This window comes from Mauremys reevesii, linkage group 2 (assembly GCF_016161935.1).
Source record: "Mauremys reevesii isolate NIE-2019 linkage group 2, ASM1616193v1, whole genome shotgun sequence".
NCBI lineage: Eukaryota > Metazoa > Chordata > Testudines > Geoemydidae > Mauremys > Mauremys reevesii.
In genome coordinates, this window is record NC_052624.1 from 207,097,926 (window position 1) to 207,115,143 (window position 17,218).

The 17,218-nt window shown below is 43.8% G+C and overlaps 1 protein-coding gene across 3 annotated transcripts in view; it reads left to right on the plus strand.

Annotated features, from left to right (window-relative positions):
- Positions 1 to 16,696, plus strand: part of GATA6 (GATA binding protein 6) — a 30,460-nt gene extending 13,764 nt beyond the window's left edge. For all 3 annotated transcript variants that reach the window (XM_039526214.1, XM_039526215.1, XM_039526216.1), the window contains exon 7: positions 15,150 to 16,696. In XM_039526214.1, coding sequence (XP_039382148.1) covers positions 15,150 to 15,317 — 168 coding nt within the window. In that variant the 3' untranslated portion in view covers positions 15,318 to 16,696. The remainder of the gene's footprint in view (positions 1 to 15,149) is intronic.
- The last annotated feature ends 522 nt before the right edge of the window (positions 16,697 to 17,218 follow it).

Genomic DNA, 17,218 nt, shown 5'->3' on the forward strand with positions numbered 1-17,218 from the left:
CCTCCAAGCATAATTTTAAACTCCCACTAAAAGCAACAAAACTCAGTCTTGAGGGGTCTGTATGCAGACAGGATGAATTGAAATGTGCACTTAGGGCCTGATCCAAAGCCCATGGAAATCAATGGAAAGATTCCCAGTGGGAGTGGAGGCTGTTCAGCACTTCACAGGACTGAGCCCAGGAGGTCCACTGAACAATATCTTGTTTATTTCAAACTCTTATTTTCATCTACACACCACACCACCTTACCACCCCTCAGATCAGCATTTGGGATAATACATACTATAGTAAAGTTGCAAAGTAGTTTAATTTATAACCTCTTTTATTTATCTACACCTCCCCCTCCCCCCGAAGTCTTCTATATTCTTCATTTACTATATCATTTACTTTAAAAGATACCCTTAGCATGGCTTTCACTGTTCCTTTATTAGTGAAAAGAAACTTGTTTATCATAATTATTTTTTGGTATGTTTCCCAATCCAAATTCCTTTCCGTGGTTTCTTTCCTGAAATATGCAGTTTCACTGTAAACAAAACAAAACAAAATTCAAGTTTTGTTGTTTGTGGACTTATTTACAACAATACTGCTCAGAGATGCTGGACTTTTGTATCTGATGCCATCAAGCAATATTATTAAAAGGCTGTATTTGACATGAAAGAATTCAGAGAGTTCAAACAAGAAATAAAATACATTCAAGGAAGGGAAATTTGAAAGTAAAGCATTGGTCTAAAATGATTGGGTTTCATGCTCCCTCTCTGCCCTTCCCCTCCCAAACATTTGATAAGAAAAAACACTTAGGCTGTGGCTACACTTGCATTTCAAAGCGCTGCCGCGGCAGCGCTTTGAAGCGCTAAGTGTAGTCAAAGCGCCAGCGCTGGGAGAAAACTCTCCCAGCGCTGTCCGTACTCCACCTCCCTGTGGGGAATAACGGACAGCGCTGGGAGCGCGGCTCCCAGCGCTGGGGCTTTGACTACACTGGCGCTTTGTAGCGCCGCAATTTGCAGCGCTGCAGAGGGTGTGTTTTCACACCCTGCTGCAGCGCTGCAAATTTGTAAGTGTAGCCAAGCCCTTTGTTCTAAATTCACCACTAACTTCAGTGGGCATTGGATGAGACCTAAACCAGTAATCTCCCACTTGTCTATTTTGAACCATGAATGCACATTATAAGAATTGTATCTGTGAAGTAGTTGGAATAATGGCCTGTAGTATTATACCCATGTCCACTCATTTGATCTTATAATCTTGTTTGCTATAGGCAGTCAATAATTAACATGTGAAACGAACAGGAGAGGCAAGAAGGTGCAAGCAGAAGGTCATGGTCTTTAAGGCTTGATCCTGCTGTCATTGAAGTCATGGGGAGCTTCACTATTGACTTTAATGGAAGTAAGCTCAGTCTCTGGGACTGAATCAGGGGAGTTGCTGAGCATGCTCAGGACCCGTTGAAGGCAATGGGAATTAAGGGCATTCAGCATCGCAGAGCAATGGAACCTAAATCTGGTCAAATGTAAAAACATTTTATATTAATGCCAAACCTCTTTCTCCTCTCTACCCATTCTGATATTTTTTTTCATGAGAATTTAGAGCTGATGGATTGATGGCCATTCTCTGTTTATTATCAGACAGGTACAGCCCAGACATTAGCAGTGCAAGCTTCCCCCTGCTGATCTATGTGCATCAGCTGGAGGAACTGCTCATAGGGATGACTCCATGCCTATTTAGTCCTTGGCTTTTCTAGCAAAAATATTGTTATTTAGGCAGGGCCGGATTAACCTTTTGTGGTCCCAGAGCCAAACATATTTGTGGGCTCCCATGGAGGCAATGAAGCATGGCACAGGGAGATCAGTCCCTGGAGCAAGGGGCCAGCCAGGGGGCATGACATGGCAGGGGCAGCCTTGCTCCGCTCAATGCGAGGGCACTATTTACAAACTGCCAGGTGCCAGATGCACACTAGCCTGCCTGGATCTGTGCTGCCAGCATGCCTCTTCCCCTCGAGGACAGTTCCATGCCACACCACACACACACACACACCCCCAACACGCCCCGACTCCCTATGGCCAGAGGCCCCCGGACCCACTATTCTCAGCGCCCCCCCAGAGCCACTCACAAATGCATAGCACCCTGCCCACAGACCCACCACAACTGCCCAGCACTCCTTAAACAGAACCCCCACTCCCTAGTGCCCCAACACACACAGATCTTCCCTGCCCCCTCACAGCCCAGCACCCCCCACACTTCCCACAGACCCACTCCCCCACACCCTGCCTCCTGGCCACTCTCACCAGCCCTGCTGGGAGGCGACTGTGTCTGCTGGGCTGAGCCGGTAGCGCAGCCAGGGCCGGTCTCAGGGCTGGGAATCGCTCCGGGTCCTCAGGAGTGGCGCGATCAGCCAGGCCCAGCCAAGCCCTCCGCACTGTCTCTGCTCCATACCTGCCTGAGACTGGCCAGGCTTCTGCACCAGTCCCAGGCGGCTCAGCTCTGCGGAGACAGGTGGGGCTCCACAGGTAGTAGGAAGCAGAGACTGCCCAGAGCCAGAGGTGCACTGGGATCCAGCCAGGGGGCCGAGAGGAGCAGGTGGTGGGGCCGGGGGTGGAGAGGAGCCCTTGGCCAGCTAGCAGGCAGGCCGAGAGGAGCAAGTGGTGGGCAGGGGGAGCCAGCGGGGTCTCGGGGCGCAGTGCAAGCGGAGCAGGCCAGGGCCCCTTCTCAGCATGGGCCCGGCTCCATGGAGCCACTGGAGCCATTGTAAACCTGGCACTGCATTTAGGGCCAACTGTGCTTTTGGTGTTTTTGTCCTGTGGACGCTTGTTAACTGGGAATTATAATGAACTATATATTCTAACAAACTCATTCCATGTAGCTCACTGTACTGACACTTTTTTGACGGCCCTAATTCTTATTCTTTGAGGAGTAGAAAAATGCTAAATTGACAAAAAAGAACCAAAGTACGTTAGGGAAAAATAGATGAAGTTTTAGAAACTATTGCCTGAAATTCATAGAAATGTTATTGCTAAATGAATCATTTAGAGAAAATGAATTCCTTTGCTGGTATAAAAGTCATTTGTTATGCTTTTGTGAGGCTGCCAAAAGAGTTCCTAGCAATGTGGAAATCTAATGGAAATGAAATTCAGCAGAATTTGTGTCAGCAACATTCATTTTCAGCCCTACCTTTTCCATTTCCTTTAAAAGTAAAATAATGGGGCTGGGGCGGGGGTGGGGGCAAGGCAGTTACTCAACTGAGCAGCTTTGAAACTGCACATTTCATACAGGGAATTTTACTGGCTGCCAGCCTTGAGGAAAGATAATGGCTTAAATGTTGATTTTATGCCCTTAGTTGAAGAAGTTAAAAAAATTAAAAGATATGATTGATTAATAGTAATGGGCATGAATTATAATATTTGGATCCAGCTCCAGGCTTAGAACATCCCAATGTTTGGAAGTGTTTGCATCTGAGCTTTTGGGATTATCCGTTATAAAGATGGGGGCTCTTTGCAAAATTCACATCTGGATCTAGGGACTTTAGTTTGGGCCCATTTCTGTCTTTCTGAGGCGTATAGGTACTCGGTTTTCTCCAGTGTTAATATGGAACAGAACCATTTACAGGTTATATGAAATTGCTTTATATCCTCATAAAAGAATATTTTAAACTTTCAAAGCAGACTGCCTCTATATGGAGACACGTCATCCCACTGATCCCCCCCCCCCCCCCCACCTTAAGTGCACAGAGGAGAAAACTGCACACAACAATATGCTGAAATAACCGAATATACAAGGCAGAGCGCCCCAGTCCACACCCTTCTGTAGATGTGCAGAGGCTGCAGTAGACATGGTTGCCAGCAGTACTCCATTACCCCATTAGGACAAAATACAGTGTAAGGACTGTTACAAAGTCTGCTCTTGATGGCAATAGATGGAGTCTCCATGAGCCAGAGCTGATGTCATTGAGGACATAGCAACAATGAATTCTCCCTTCAGAAAAGCATTGGGCCCATATAAGAGCGGAAAGAGGCCCTGAACTCTGTGGCAAGAGGAGCCACTACAGCGCTGCTGCCCAACCCCTTATTTTCACCTGGCGTTGGGATTGCTATGGCCATTGTGTCTTGGGCATGACATATGTCACACTCATATAGCAAGTTGTCTAGATTATGTAAATACAAATCAGAGCACAGCAGGCAGGGCCCCACTTCTCCCTCTGCCACCTGTGCAATGACCAGGAATCGTGATGTCCCAGTAGGAGCCAATGTGCACCACAAATGGTACCTTGTAAAGCAGCCTGGAACGTGTCTAGAAGTGCTGTCCTTTACATCTGTTTTTTTACTTTGGGCCAGTAGAGACCATGCAGGGTAGCCTCTTCTGCCTACGTGTGCTCCCTTGTGGAACAGATATGATCACCTTTCTGCAGCATGCCAGTACTTTGTGCGTCCAGTGTCCATGAGGAGCAACTGAGCTTGCTTTCACGGGGACCATGACGGTGCTCTACATTTTGTTGCAGCTTATGCTCCTGGACAGCACTTCCACTCTTTTGAAGTTCAGCCCGCATCATGGGTGGACACAGTCCTTTGTCTATTGTTATCCTGGTTATGATAAATTTTAAGCATAACCGGTCAGTTATTGTCCTCACTTACACCCATACAGCCCAAGCAATATACTGGAACTGAAGAAATCATTCCTATTTATCTTGTAACTGAGTGGGTGTGTTTTTATATAGATATGATACATTTGTTAGTCTCTAAGGGTAGGTCCATACTTACCCGCCGGGTCGACGCGGAGAGTTCGACTTCTCGGAGTTCGAACTATCGCGTCTAATCTAGACGCGATAGTTCGAACTCCGAACGCGCTCCCGTCGACTCCGGAACTCCACCACCGCGAACGTCGGTGGTGGAGTCGACGGGGGAGCCGCAGAGTTCGATCCCGCGGCGTCTGGACAGGTAGGAAATTCGAACTAAAGTAGTTCGACTTCAGCTACGCTATTCGCGTAGCTGAAGTCGCGTACCTTAGTTCGACTCCCCCCCCCCCCCGCCCGTAGTGTAGACCAGGCCTAAGGTGCCACAAGTACTTCTGTTCTTTTTGTGGATACAGACTAACACGGCTGCTACTCTGAAAACAGTGCAACTTTATGAGCCTGTGCAGCAAAAACTGTACACAACACTGTGCAATTTAAAATCTTAGGGACATTTTTGTTTGGTTGATTTTGTTTATTAATGAGTGGAAATGAACAAAGTTTTCTCAGAAGGGCCATAAAAATAAATATTGTGATAGTCTAATGTAGGGCCTTGTCCTGCAGTCCTTGTGAAGGAAAAACTCCCATTGATTTCACTTGGAATTTTGCTTTTAGAAGGACTTCAGGATTGGATCCTTAGAGTGACAATAGCATGGACAGCAGTCTTGCCAGGCTGAAATATTGGCTCTCTTTTGGAAATTAATGACACATTAACCATAGATTTATGTTGGTATAATATAAATGAGAGATTAGAATAAATGTAAACTTACACATTTGTAGTATAAGCAAAAGGATTAATTACATCAGCATTAAAAATATAATTTTACATAGTGGTAATGTCAATGAATCAACAGAATTCCATTGTTGTTATATTCATACTTATTTTTAAGTCAATCATTATTAAGACAAGATTACAGCAGGAAAGGAAACAATAGTATTCAGAAGAAGACTATTCAGAGGAAGTGCTGTGGATAGGCGGGCTCACAGGCAGGACACTGAGATTAGAAAATTAAGGGAACCCCCAATCTTTACCAAATCAGGTTTTGTGTAACAAAGAACTTTTGTAAGCGTGCTTTGAATAAATAACGGTTATCACTGAAGCTGAGCAAAGCCCCGGTAACACAACAGGATGCACATCATTTATCAGTACCGACTGGCTTATTATATCTCCAGCCATAAACCAGTAACACCTAGAATTGATGTAGCACTTTGGATCTTTAAACATAAGAACATAAGAACATAAGAACGGCCGTACCGGGTCAGACCAAAGGTCCATCTAGCCCAGTATCTGTCTACCGACAGTGGCCAATGCCAGGTGCCCCAGAGGGAGTGAATCTAACAGGCAATGATCAAGTGATCTCTCTCCTGCCATCCATCTCCATCCTCTGACGAACAGAGGCTAGGGACACCATTCTTACCCATCCTGGCTAATAGCCATTTATGGACTTAGCCACCATGAATTTATCCAGTCCCCTTTTAAACATTGTTATAGTCCTAGCCTTCACAACCTCCTCAGGTAAGGAGTTCCACAAGTTGACTGTGCGCTGCATGAAGAAGAACTTCCTTTTATTTGTTTTAAACCTGCTGCCTATTAATTTCATTTGGTGACCCCTAGTTCTTGTATTATGGGAATAAGTAAATAACTTTTCCTTATCCACTTTCTCAACATCACTCATGATTTTATATACCTCTATCATGTCCCCCCTTAGTCTTGTCTTTTCCAAGCTGAAGAGTCCTAGCCTCTTTAATCGTTCCTCGTATGGGACCCTCTCTAAACCCCTAATCATTTTAGTTGCCCTTTTCTGAACCTTTTCTAGTGCTAGAATATCTTTTTTGAGGTGAGGAGACCACATCTGTACACAGTATTCGAGATGTGGGCATACCATGGATTTATATAAGGGCAATAATATATTCTCAGTCTTATTCTCTATCCCCTTTTTAATGATTCCTAACATCCTGTTTGCTTTTTTGACCGCCTCTGCACACTGCGTGGACATCTTCAGAGAACTATCCACGATGACACCAAGATCTTTTTCCTGACTCGTTGTAGCTAAATTAGCCCCCATCATGTTGTATGTATAGTTGGGGTTATTTTTTCCAATGTGCATTACTTTACATTTATCCACATTAAATTTCATTTGCCATTTTGTTGCCCAATCACTTAGTTTTGTGAGATCTTTTTGAAGTTCTTCACAATCTGCTTTGGTCTTAACTATCTTGAGAAGTTTAGTATCATCTGCAAACTTGGCCACCTCACTGTTTACCCCTTTCTCCAGATCATTTATGAATACATTGAATAGGATTGGGCCGAGGACTGACCCTTGGGGAACACCACTAGTTACCCCTCTCCATTCTGAGAATTTACCATTAATTCTACCCTTTGTTCCCTGTCCTTTAACCAGTTCTCAATCCATGAAAGGACCTTCCCTTTTATCCCATGACAGCTTAATTTACGTAAGAGCCTTTGGTGAGGGACCTTGTCAAAGGCTTTCTGGAAATCCAAGTACACTATGTCCACCGGATCCCCCTTGTCCACATGTTTGTTGACCCCTTCAAAGAATTCTAATAGATTAGTAAGACACGATTTCCCTTTACAGAAACCATGTTGACTATTGCTCAAGAGTTTATGTTTTTCTATGTGTCTGACAATTTTATTCTTTACTATTGTTTCAACTAATTTGCCCGGTACCGATGTTAGACTTACCGGTCTGTAATTGCCGGGATCACCCCTAGAGCCCTTTTTAAATATTGGCATTACATTAGCTAACTTCCAGTCATTGGTTACCAAAGCCGATTTAAAGGACAGGTTACAAACCTTAGTTAGTAGTTCCGCAACTTCACATTTGAGTTCTTTCAGAACTCTTGGGTGAATGCCATCTGGTCCCGGTGACTTGTTAATGTTGAGTTTATCAATTAATTCCAAAACCTCCTCTAGTGACACTTCAATCTGTGACAGTTCCTCAGATTTGTCACCTACAAAAGCCAGCTCAGGTTTGGGAATCTCCCTAACATCCTCAGCCGTGAAGACTGAAGCAAAGAATCCATTTAGTTTCTCCGCAATGACTTTATCGTCTTTAAGCGCTCCTTTTGTATTTTGATCATCTTTAAAGCACCATAGTAACTAAGGGGAAGCTCATGGCTCTTAGTTAATCCCTGCTCCCCCTCCCCAAATCTCCTCCATAGCCTCTTTGCATCTCCACTGCCATCATTGGGGGAGCTAATAGGCTGCATGTCGAGTATTCTCTCCATCACCACAATGCAGATTGGTTGGAAGTGGATTGAAAGAGGCAGGGAGTGGGTGGAAGCTTGACTCTGTCCCCTGATATTTTGGCCCTCACAGCTGAGTCTGTGCATGGGGTTAGTAATCCGCTATGGGTTTCAGGGCCAGTATTAATAGTTACAGAGGTTACTTCCCTCTGGAACAAGTGGGAGCAGGGAAGGAATTCTGCCTCTCTTAGCAGGCAAGGTTACCTCTCACAAGATAAAACTGGCAGCAGATTTTTGGGCTTTAGTGTAAAAAATATACTCAATGGTGTCTGTCTGTGGCTTATATTGTGGGTGAGAACTGTAAGCACAATGCCAGTTAGGCAGAGGATTCACTACAACTTTGGGATCCCACCTTGCCACTTCAAATTCCTTGATTTGCCTTCTCCAACTCTTCCAGCCTGACTCTCTTCAGTTTCTGCCTCTTGGACAGAGTCTCTCTCTTGCTCTATGCCATGGCTGCTCTGAATTTGTCCCCAAAGACAGACACATGGGGTGGAATTCACATGGGTAACTTAGACTGAGCGTTGCAGTGCCCAACGTTTAGGTGTCCTGCTGCCAAGTGGAATTTCTACCCTGACTTAGGTGCCCAGGCTTCCTATACAAGACATGGGGAGAGTTAGGTGCCTAAAAAAGGGATTCATAAAAGCCAGCTCGCTGGGTAGAGAGCTGTGTAAGCTAGCCAGTAGGAAACGCCAAGGACAGGGAGTCACCTAAGCACCACCCCTCCGAGCGAGTGAAGTGTCTCCCTCCACTTAGGAGTCACACTTTGGATCCTCTCCTGGAGTCAAACACCTAAGCCAGGTCAACTCTGTCTCCAGTAGTTAGAGCATATGGTCAGGATGTGGAAGACCTGGTTTCAGATCCCTGCCTGATGTGAAGCAGGGATTTGACCTCAGGCCTCTTACCTCCTTGATCTATGGCAAAGTTCCCATACTTTTTTGCTGCATCTACCTTTGGAGATTCGTGCCCCATGCACACTTACCTCGGTACAGGGGAATGGCCCAAAGGGGGGAACTTGGATAGTGCTGAGTGCAGAGACACCCAGGAGGTCGGGGAGAGGGGGAAATCCCCATGTGACTAGTGACCTCCAGGGTGCCTCCCCTGCTAGGGCCAAGGGGAGGGGCCTGTGGGGAAAGGATGGATCCCCTGGGGTCAATTCTGGGCAAGGGCTACTTAGCCTAGAAGTAGCTTCTAAGCCCCATTGGGTGTGGGGGAGACCAGAGCCACTGGGTATGAGGGGATTCTAGTGCCTGGTCCTTCAGTGGACAGCAGATCCAACCTCAGGCACCAGCCCTGCCTAGCCCCACTCTCCATGGCAGCAGCAGAACTCCCTGGCCTCCCATCTCCACCTGGCAGTGCTACCACCTCCCTACCTAGGCCCTGTTCCCCCAGAGCAGTTCCTCCCTGGCTGGCCTGTCACTCCCTAATAGAGACCCCATATCCTCATGCCCTGACCCCTGCTTTCCCAGCAGAGCCCTCCCCTTGCCAATTCCCTCTCCCACACTCACAGCTGTGCTGTGCACAGTGTCAGACATGAGGCCTCCCAGAATGCCCTGGAGGATGGGGGAGCAATCCACAGGAAGCCCAATCCACAGGAAGATGCTGGAATCTGGGGACCAGCCTTTTACCCACCTCCCCCCAACCCAAGGGCACTCTCATCCTCCTGATAAACTCATCATGCTCCCCCCCCCGGGGGGGCACACCCCACAGTTTGAAAACCTATGGTTTATGGAGTCAATCTTTCTCCTGTTAGCCCAAAGAATACTTAGTTATTTTATACACAGGGAAACAGCTTCAACGGAATACCTCATAGCCCAATGGTTAGGGCATTCATATAGGAGATGAAAGACCTGGTTTCAAATCCCTGGTCTACATCAGGCAGTGGGGGCATTTGAACCAGGTCTCCCACATTCTAGGTGAGTCCTCTGACCAGGGGCGGTTCTAGGTATTTTGCCGCCCCAAGCACGGCAGGCAGGCTGCCTTCGGCGGCTTGCCTGCGGGAGGTCCCCGGTCCTGCGGATTCAGCGGCACGTCTGTGGGAGGTCCGCCGAAGCCGCGGGACCAGCGGACCCTCCACAGGCATGCCGCCGAAGGCAACCTGCCTGCCGCCCTCGTGGCAACCGACAGAGTGCCCCTCGTGGCTTGCCGCCCCAAGCACGTGCTTGGCGTGCTGGTGCCTGGAGCCGCCACTGCCTCTGACACTGGATCCTTCAGTATAAGTGTGGTGGCACCCCCATGTGTGTTGTCTGTGGGGTCCAATCTGGTACATGAGCTCTAAAATGGCCTCTGAGCATCTCTACCAGATCGAGCCCTGCAGTGAGATAAGTAGACAGCTGCTGGAGCGTAGGTGTGATTTAGGCACTGAGCTGAGCCGCTCGGTGTGGTCAGGAACAAGGTGGCTCTGTGCATGCCCACCTGCAGAAAGTTAGATCCTAGGGAACGTTACCAGTGGAAATGTAGGCAACTGGGGAATTTAGGCACCGACAGGGTTAGGTAGCAGCTGACATGGGTTTTGAGAATCTAAATCTTGGATTTAGCTAGGTGCCTTAGTCCCCCTTGTGAATCCTACCTGTGGCTTCTCTCTGATTATGGAATCCTCAGAAACTCAGGCCCGGATCCAGAGAACATGTTTTGGGGCCTGATCCTGGTTCCTTTGAAGTCAATGGCAAACTCCCATCAATGTGAATGGGAAAAGGATTGGGCACTTCAAACATCCCTGGAGATTCCAATCTGGTTGTCATTTTCTATTTGTAAGGCAGGACTATGCTTCTGAAAGCTGCCCAGTTCTTCCTAACAAACCTCGTTCAATTTTCTTCAAGAAGTTGCAGTTCAGTTGATTGTCAATATTATCATCAGACTACAGCAATGCAAGTTCAAGCTGTTAACATTTTATTAATAGGGGCCAGCTCCTCAGTTGGTGTGAATTGGAATAGCACCATTGATTTCAATTGCACTACTATGCCCATCTATACCAGCAAAGAAATGGGTTCAAATAATTCACAATAATACATTTTCTTTGTAGAAGTTAGGGGACTAATAGCAGAGATATTTAATCATGAGCAGACCTGTGTAACCTAATGATTCAGCCATGGCCATTTCACCGGCTAAAGATTATTTTCCATGTCTCATTTTGGGAACTCCCCAATTGAATTTGTCATTCCATTAATTAGGAGTGGTTTTTAAACTAAACTGCCCTGCCCATCCCCCTCCTCACACATCTTTTCTCCTCCCTCACTTTGTGCTGGCTCATTTTAGGAGCTGGACCCAGTCTGGGCCAGGCACTGATATGCAGCCTTCAAGCCGGAAGTGCCTCCGCATTCTCGGTATCTGAGGGAGCGTTAACAGATAAGCCACAAATGGGAACACAAAACAGATCTCTCTGCTCCACCCTTGTAGAATTGAATCAGGGAAAGAGTGAATTACTTTTTCCAGACAAGGAAAAAGCAGGTGAGCTGTTTACCCGAAGGAATAATAGCAGCAGGGTTAGGTGAATGGGAACCTTTCACACTAATTTCTAGTGTACACAGTCTTTGCAAAACTTGTTCAAATTTGAAAATATTGTTTTTCTGTAGTTTAAACTCTTTCCTCCCAGGGAGGGTCAATGTATTTTTAAAAATGTCTTTCTGGTTAAAGAGGAACCCATGTTATATATTACAGATATAAAAGCCTCTTCCCAAAAGGTAGGCTGCTCTAAGACCATTAGAACAGGACAAATAAATGGAAAGTCCTGGGGAAGGAGAGGAGACACCCATGGATGTGACAGCACACCACCAAAGGAAAACATTGTCTGTCTTTTAAATTTTATATATTGAACTTATTTGTCTGGGCAGTGGGCTTCCACCCTGTGCTAGCTAAGTCTCCAGGCCATTTAACATTCTGTTGAGAGTACAAGTAAAGAGGCCAATTAGATTGGTTGCTTTTTGTGATGTTGACTTCAAATTGGAATGAGAGCATCAAACTCTTTTCAGATGGACCACTGACCAGGCATCAGTTAGTAAACTTTGATCACTAATGACAGAACTGGATTTGAATTACCAACCTACAGGTGAAAGTTAATAAGTGGAGATATACCAATCTCCTAGAACTGGAAGGCACCTTGAAAGGTCATTGAGTCCAGCCCCCTGCCTTCACTAGCAGGACCAAGTACTGATTTTGCCCCAGATCCCTAAGTGGCCCCCTCAAAGATTGAACTCACAACCCTGAGTTTAGCAGGCCAATGCTCAAACTACTGAGCTATCCTTCCCCCCTTGATGCTCTGTGATCCAAATCTTGCCAGACTTACTTAATTTTTTATTTAAGCAAAACCCATAACCAATAACATAAGCTATCTGCTACCACAAGAGACTTGAAGTAAGAATGACCAGGTGGGTGAGGTAATATCTTTTATTGGACCAACTTCTGTTGGTGAGAGAGACAAGCTTTCATGGAACTTTTCTTCAGGTAAGTGGTGTGTAAGCTTAAAAGCTAGTCTCTTTCACCAACAGATTTTGATCCAATAAAAGGTTATTTCCCTCAGCCACCTTGTCTCTCTAATATCCTGGGAGCAACATGGCTACCCCAACACTGCAACAACAATTGAAGTAAGGATAGGAGCAGCCATGGTTGCTATCATTCATTCCTTGCACACCTAAAAGTCCTATTGAAATCAGTGGGATTTGCAATGTGAAAAGGAAGTACAGCTTTCAAACAAATTATTAGAGCTGATGGAAAATTTTCATACAAAACATTTTTTCCATCGGAAAATGGCATTTCTTTGAGGTTGAAACTTTTCGAGGGAATGTGTCAATTTCAATGACATTTTGGTTAGAAAAAGAATTGTGAGGAAGCATGTTAATAATGTCCAAACATTTAATTTTAACATCTGAAATGGAAGCTTTATGGTTTGAAATGATGTTTTGCTTAAAAAATTATCATATATTACAGTTTTTTAAAGAAAATGAAACATTTTGATTTAATCAAAATTAAATATTTTGATTGACCTGAAATGACTTTAAAAAAAAAATTCAGTTCACAGAAAATTTCAAAATTTGCAGTTTTTTGTTTTGATTTTGAAATGTTGGAATTTTCCACTGAACAGAATTTTGGGTGTCTGATCAGCTCTGCAAATTATCCGTAAAATGTCTTTTCAGAGGGGCACGGGATTCTGTTGTAAATAAAACATTGTGAAACGTTTGAATGATGCAGGGTAAAGGACCTTTTAAGAATGAACTCAATTTCAGGAGTAGCAATAAAGCTGCATCATAAAGTGCACTGTTTTTGATCAGATAACATTTATATCACCCTATAAATATTTATAACAGTCATATAATTTTGTTTTACTGAATAGCAGTATAATATGTAATAAATAAAACATAAAGATGGCAGGAGAAATAAGCATACTTTCTTGTGTTACCTATATAACTGGTTGGTGGTCAAAGTCAGATATTCTGAATTATTTTTTATTAATGGATACTTTCTGAAGTACTTCCAGAGACAATTCTTCTTCAGGTTATACCGATGGACCCTCACTAACTTTCATGAGCTCAGCTGAGGGGGAAACTGGACCCCAGTTTACCACAGGCAGAAAATATCAGCTGACCACAAATACCTCTTTCAATGGAAAAGAAAGAGGACAAATTTGTCTCTACTGGTGGATCTTGCCATCTATCACCATGAAGACCCACAAAGCATTTTGGGAAGTTGCACTTGAACAAAAGTGCAGATTTCCATAAACATTTAGGCTAGTCTCTGCTTTTTATATATGAGAACTGCTGGTTTGGCGCCGCTCCAGGTGAAGATCGGAGAGATGGGCCTGAGGAAGGTTTTCCTTTTGTGTGAAATGATTGGATTAAATATGTGTACTTTCCACTTAAATAATGGGCAGGCTATTTCCGCAGTCACACTGTCAGATATTCCCTTTTTTAGGAATTTGGTCCAACAAGTATCCATTTACAAGTAAATTAAGATTTTAAAGTCAATTTATCCAAGAGTTAATTTCTCATGAACTCAGCTCTTAAACATTTCCTTTATTAGGTGAAATGTTGCCTCTTTCTGTCTGGCACTGAAGTTTTCCTTTTCAGCAGATCTCCTAGGCCGCATGGAAAAAGTGGATTGTTTTTATCTTTGCAACTCTCCATTTCTCTGTTAAAATAAATGGACTAACTATTATTAGATTTCAGAGTCACATCCACCAAACCTTCCCTGTGGTTTGTCTCACTGATTTAGATCTTTGTAGGTTGCAGTAGATGTAACAAATCCATACCCACTGACAACTTCATGATTCAAGCTCACCATAACCAATCCAAACTTTATGGTAACAGCAAGGATGGAGCTAAGACCCTCTTGGTTCGAAAGCATAGGCCTCTGCCACTTGAGATAAAAGTGAATCTGTGTTAGCTGTCAGCAGTATGGGGATGACGTCATACATTTGAGTGGTTCTGGCCAAGACTGTGAGAAGTGACTAATTATTTTGGCTACATCTATTTTTGGGTGCTCACTTTCTGAGGCATCTAAAATGAGTCTGATTTTCAGAAAGTTCTGAAAACCCACTTTGTGAAAGTCAGGCCACTTAAGTTGTCTGAAGCTAGGTACCCAAAAATGTAGGCACCCAAAATCACTAGCCACTTTTGAAAATCTTGACCCGTGATTCCATCCAGTAGGGGGCACTGGTACACGCACACCCACGCACTAGCACATTACAATCTAATCATACTAATTTCCATTTCTTTGGGCTTGTCCAGCTCTCCCTTTTTCTGGTAGATTATTTCCATCTTTTGAAAGATAATCATGTAATATTCCCAAATACTGATAGCTTTCGAGGCGGGATGATGCCAACAGAATGGTCCATTATATACTGGGGAGAATGTGCTGGCTGTCCAGATGGGTTTTTTTTTCAATCAGAGGGTTTGAGGTACAAGAGTGGCAGAATGGGGGTCAAATCCTGATCCTTCATACAAAGCCCACGCAAACTGGCTCTGCTTGGAGTCTGGTGCACCCAGTGGACAATAACATTTCTGCAGCATTCTTGGCTTTAGAAGCATTGCACACAGAACACTTACTTCTAGTGGCTTTCATGGAGCTTTGGCTCCATTTTTCACAAAGGCAAATTCTTTTCAGCTCTCCAGACTCCCGATTTGTTTAATTGATAGGTCTGAGTTAAAGCACACTTATGTTTTATTTCCTGTTCTCCAGGCGGGTTCTTCAGTGATGTCTGGCCAAGGAGAGAGCACCAGCCCTGAAGGCAGCACACTCAAGTATTCAGGTCAAGAAGGGCTGTATACAGGAGTCAGCCTGACCTCCACAGCTGAAGTTACAGCATCGGTGAGACAGGATTCCTGGTGTGCCCTAGCTTTAGCATGATTCAGAGAAGATGAAGCTGGATACCTGCACTGGGCTGCAGCCTTTAAACGTCCACACTTGTTTTTATTTTGTTCTGTTTTATCAGGCAGTCTGAGCAGCAGGGAGAGTGCTGGCTAGAACATTCCTCTGATGTTGTTTTTGTGCCTTAATGATAGAGGTGTTTTTTCCAAAGAGGTTCTGCCTTAGCATCCAGCTCCTCATCTATGCAAGAAAAACAAGGGAAAGTGAATCTCTCCCAGGGTAAAACGAATACAGCCAAAAAGAGCACCCCAGAGCTTTTGTTAGGTTCCAGAAATACATCTTCAAGAAATCCAGCAATGCTGCCTTTTTGATTGTATGTTTGTTTTCACTCTCTCACCTCTCCAAAGAATTTGATTGGTGTAGTCATCTTTTGGGAGGGAGATAAGGGAAGCATTTGATGATAAGGGATAGTGAGATAAATTTAAGAAAGCGCTAATGTGCGTATTGCTTGTGCCAATGCACACATCTTGAACTAAACCTTTGATGCCCTCTGACAGGTCAGTTCTCTTGTTAGCACTGTCTGTATCCAGTATGCCTGCATTACTCTGTCATTTTTCTGCATCAGAGTTCAAGTACACCCATGGAGGAAATCACAATGTTTGGTACAAGTCTCTCAAGGTCGAGTCGGTTAATGAGATCTTTTGTTTTAAAATATTTACTCACTTTGCAAGACTGCATTATAACTTTTAATGTACACTGTGACTGAGGTTTATGAAAGTTCATATTTTGTGACTGAACTCTATATAGTCAGTCAGAATTTGTAAACAGGGTAGCAATCAGATATTTTTCTTCCATATATAAAATAATTTTTTTAAAAAAAGAAGTGCAATTTGCGTTGCAGCAATCAGTGTTAAATCATTTGCATAAGATTTAACAACAGTTTTTATATGAATGAATGAATGTAAACATTTTAACTTAATGGTACGTAAATAATTTAAAAGAAAAAAGTTAACTAGGCATCCTTATGCTTTTTTTTTATTGCAGCAAAAACATCCCACTTTCTGTATTTCCAGTGGTTAAAACACAGTTTTCGAGAACAAACCTTCTCTCAGGAAAAACACCCTTATCCATTTGCTCATAAGTTTTGTGCAGAAAAGCAAATGCCTCCCCAGTGTTTTGCCATTGAATAAGTATGTGCTGGAAAGATACAAATTGCAATGAAACGTTACTACCTAACTGATACATATGTAAATACTCCATAAGATATTGAGGCATCTTTAAGATTTAGGATGCAATCTGTATAGTGTGACTGACCCGTAGTTAGGTTGGTTTACATTGTTTTTTAAATGGGATGTCATTTGGAAAGTTGTTCTTTCATCAGTGCTTTACAAATAAAAGGGTATTGTTTTTTTTCTGTACAATGAGACTTCTCCTTTGTATCACTCTGGTATATTACAAAATATTTAGCGGTATTTAAAGTTATAGAAATGTGTATGACGCAGCTGCAGTGTTTGAAGAACACAATGATGTCTTCATATTTAGCTGTTTAATCTAGCTGTCTAATCGTTCTGTCTATGTATCTTATGTATATAATATATAAATTTTCTATAGCTCCTATCACCGTATTACCTAGTAGCATATAAAAACAGGGACATATACCTGATGAAAAATGTGTAAGATTGAACACCTGTCCCCCTCCTCAAGTTTTTAATATTACTCTGTTGCTTATAATCACATCTCAGGATAGTGATGACATTCTTTCCATAAGTGGTCTGATTCTCCCTTGCACACCTAAAAATCCTAGTGACGTCACCTGGAGTTTCAGGAGTATGAAGACTATAGGATTGGGCCCAAAAATTGCTGATGAAAGAAAGTGCTAATATTTCATATGACTTCCAATAATATTAGCAGTAGTGTGGGACAGGGAAGCAGAAGCTCCT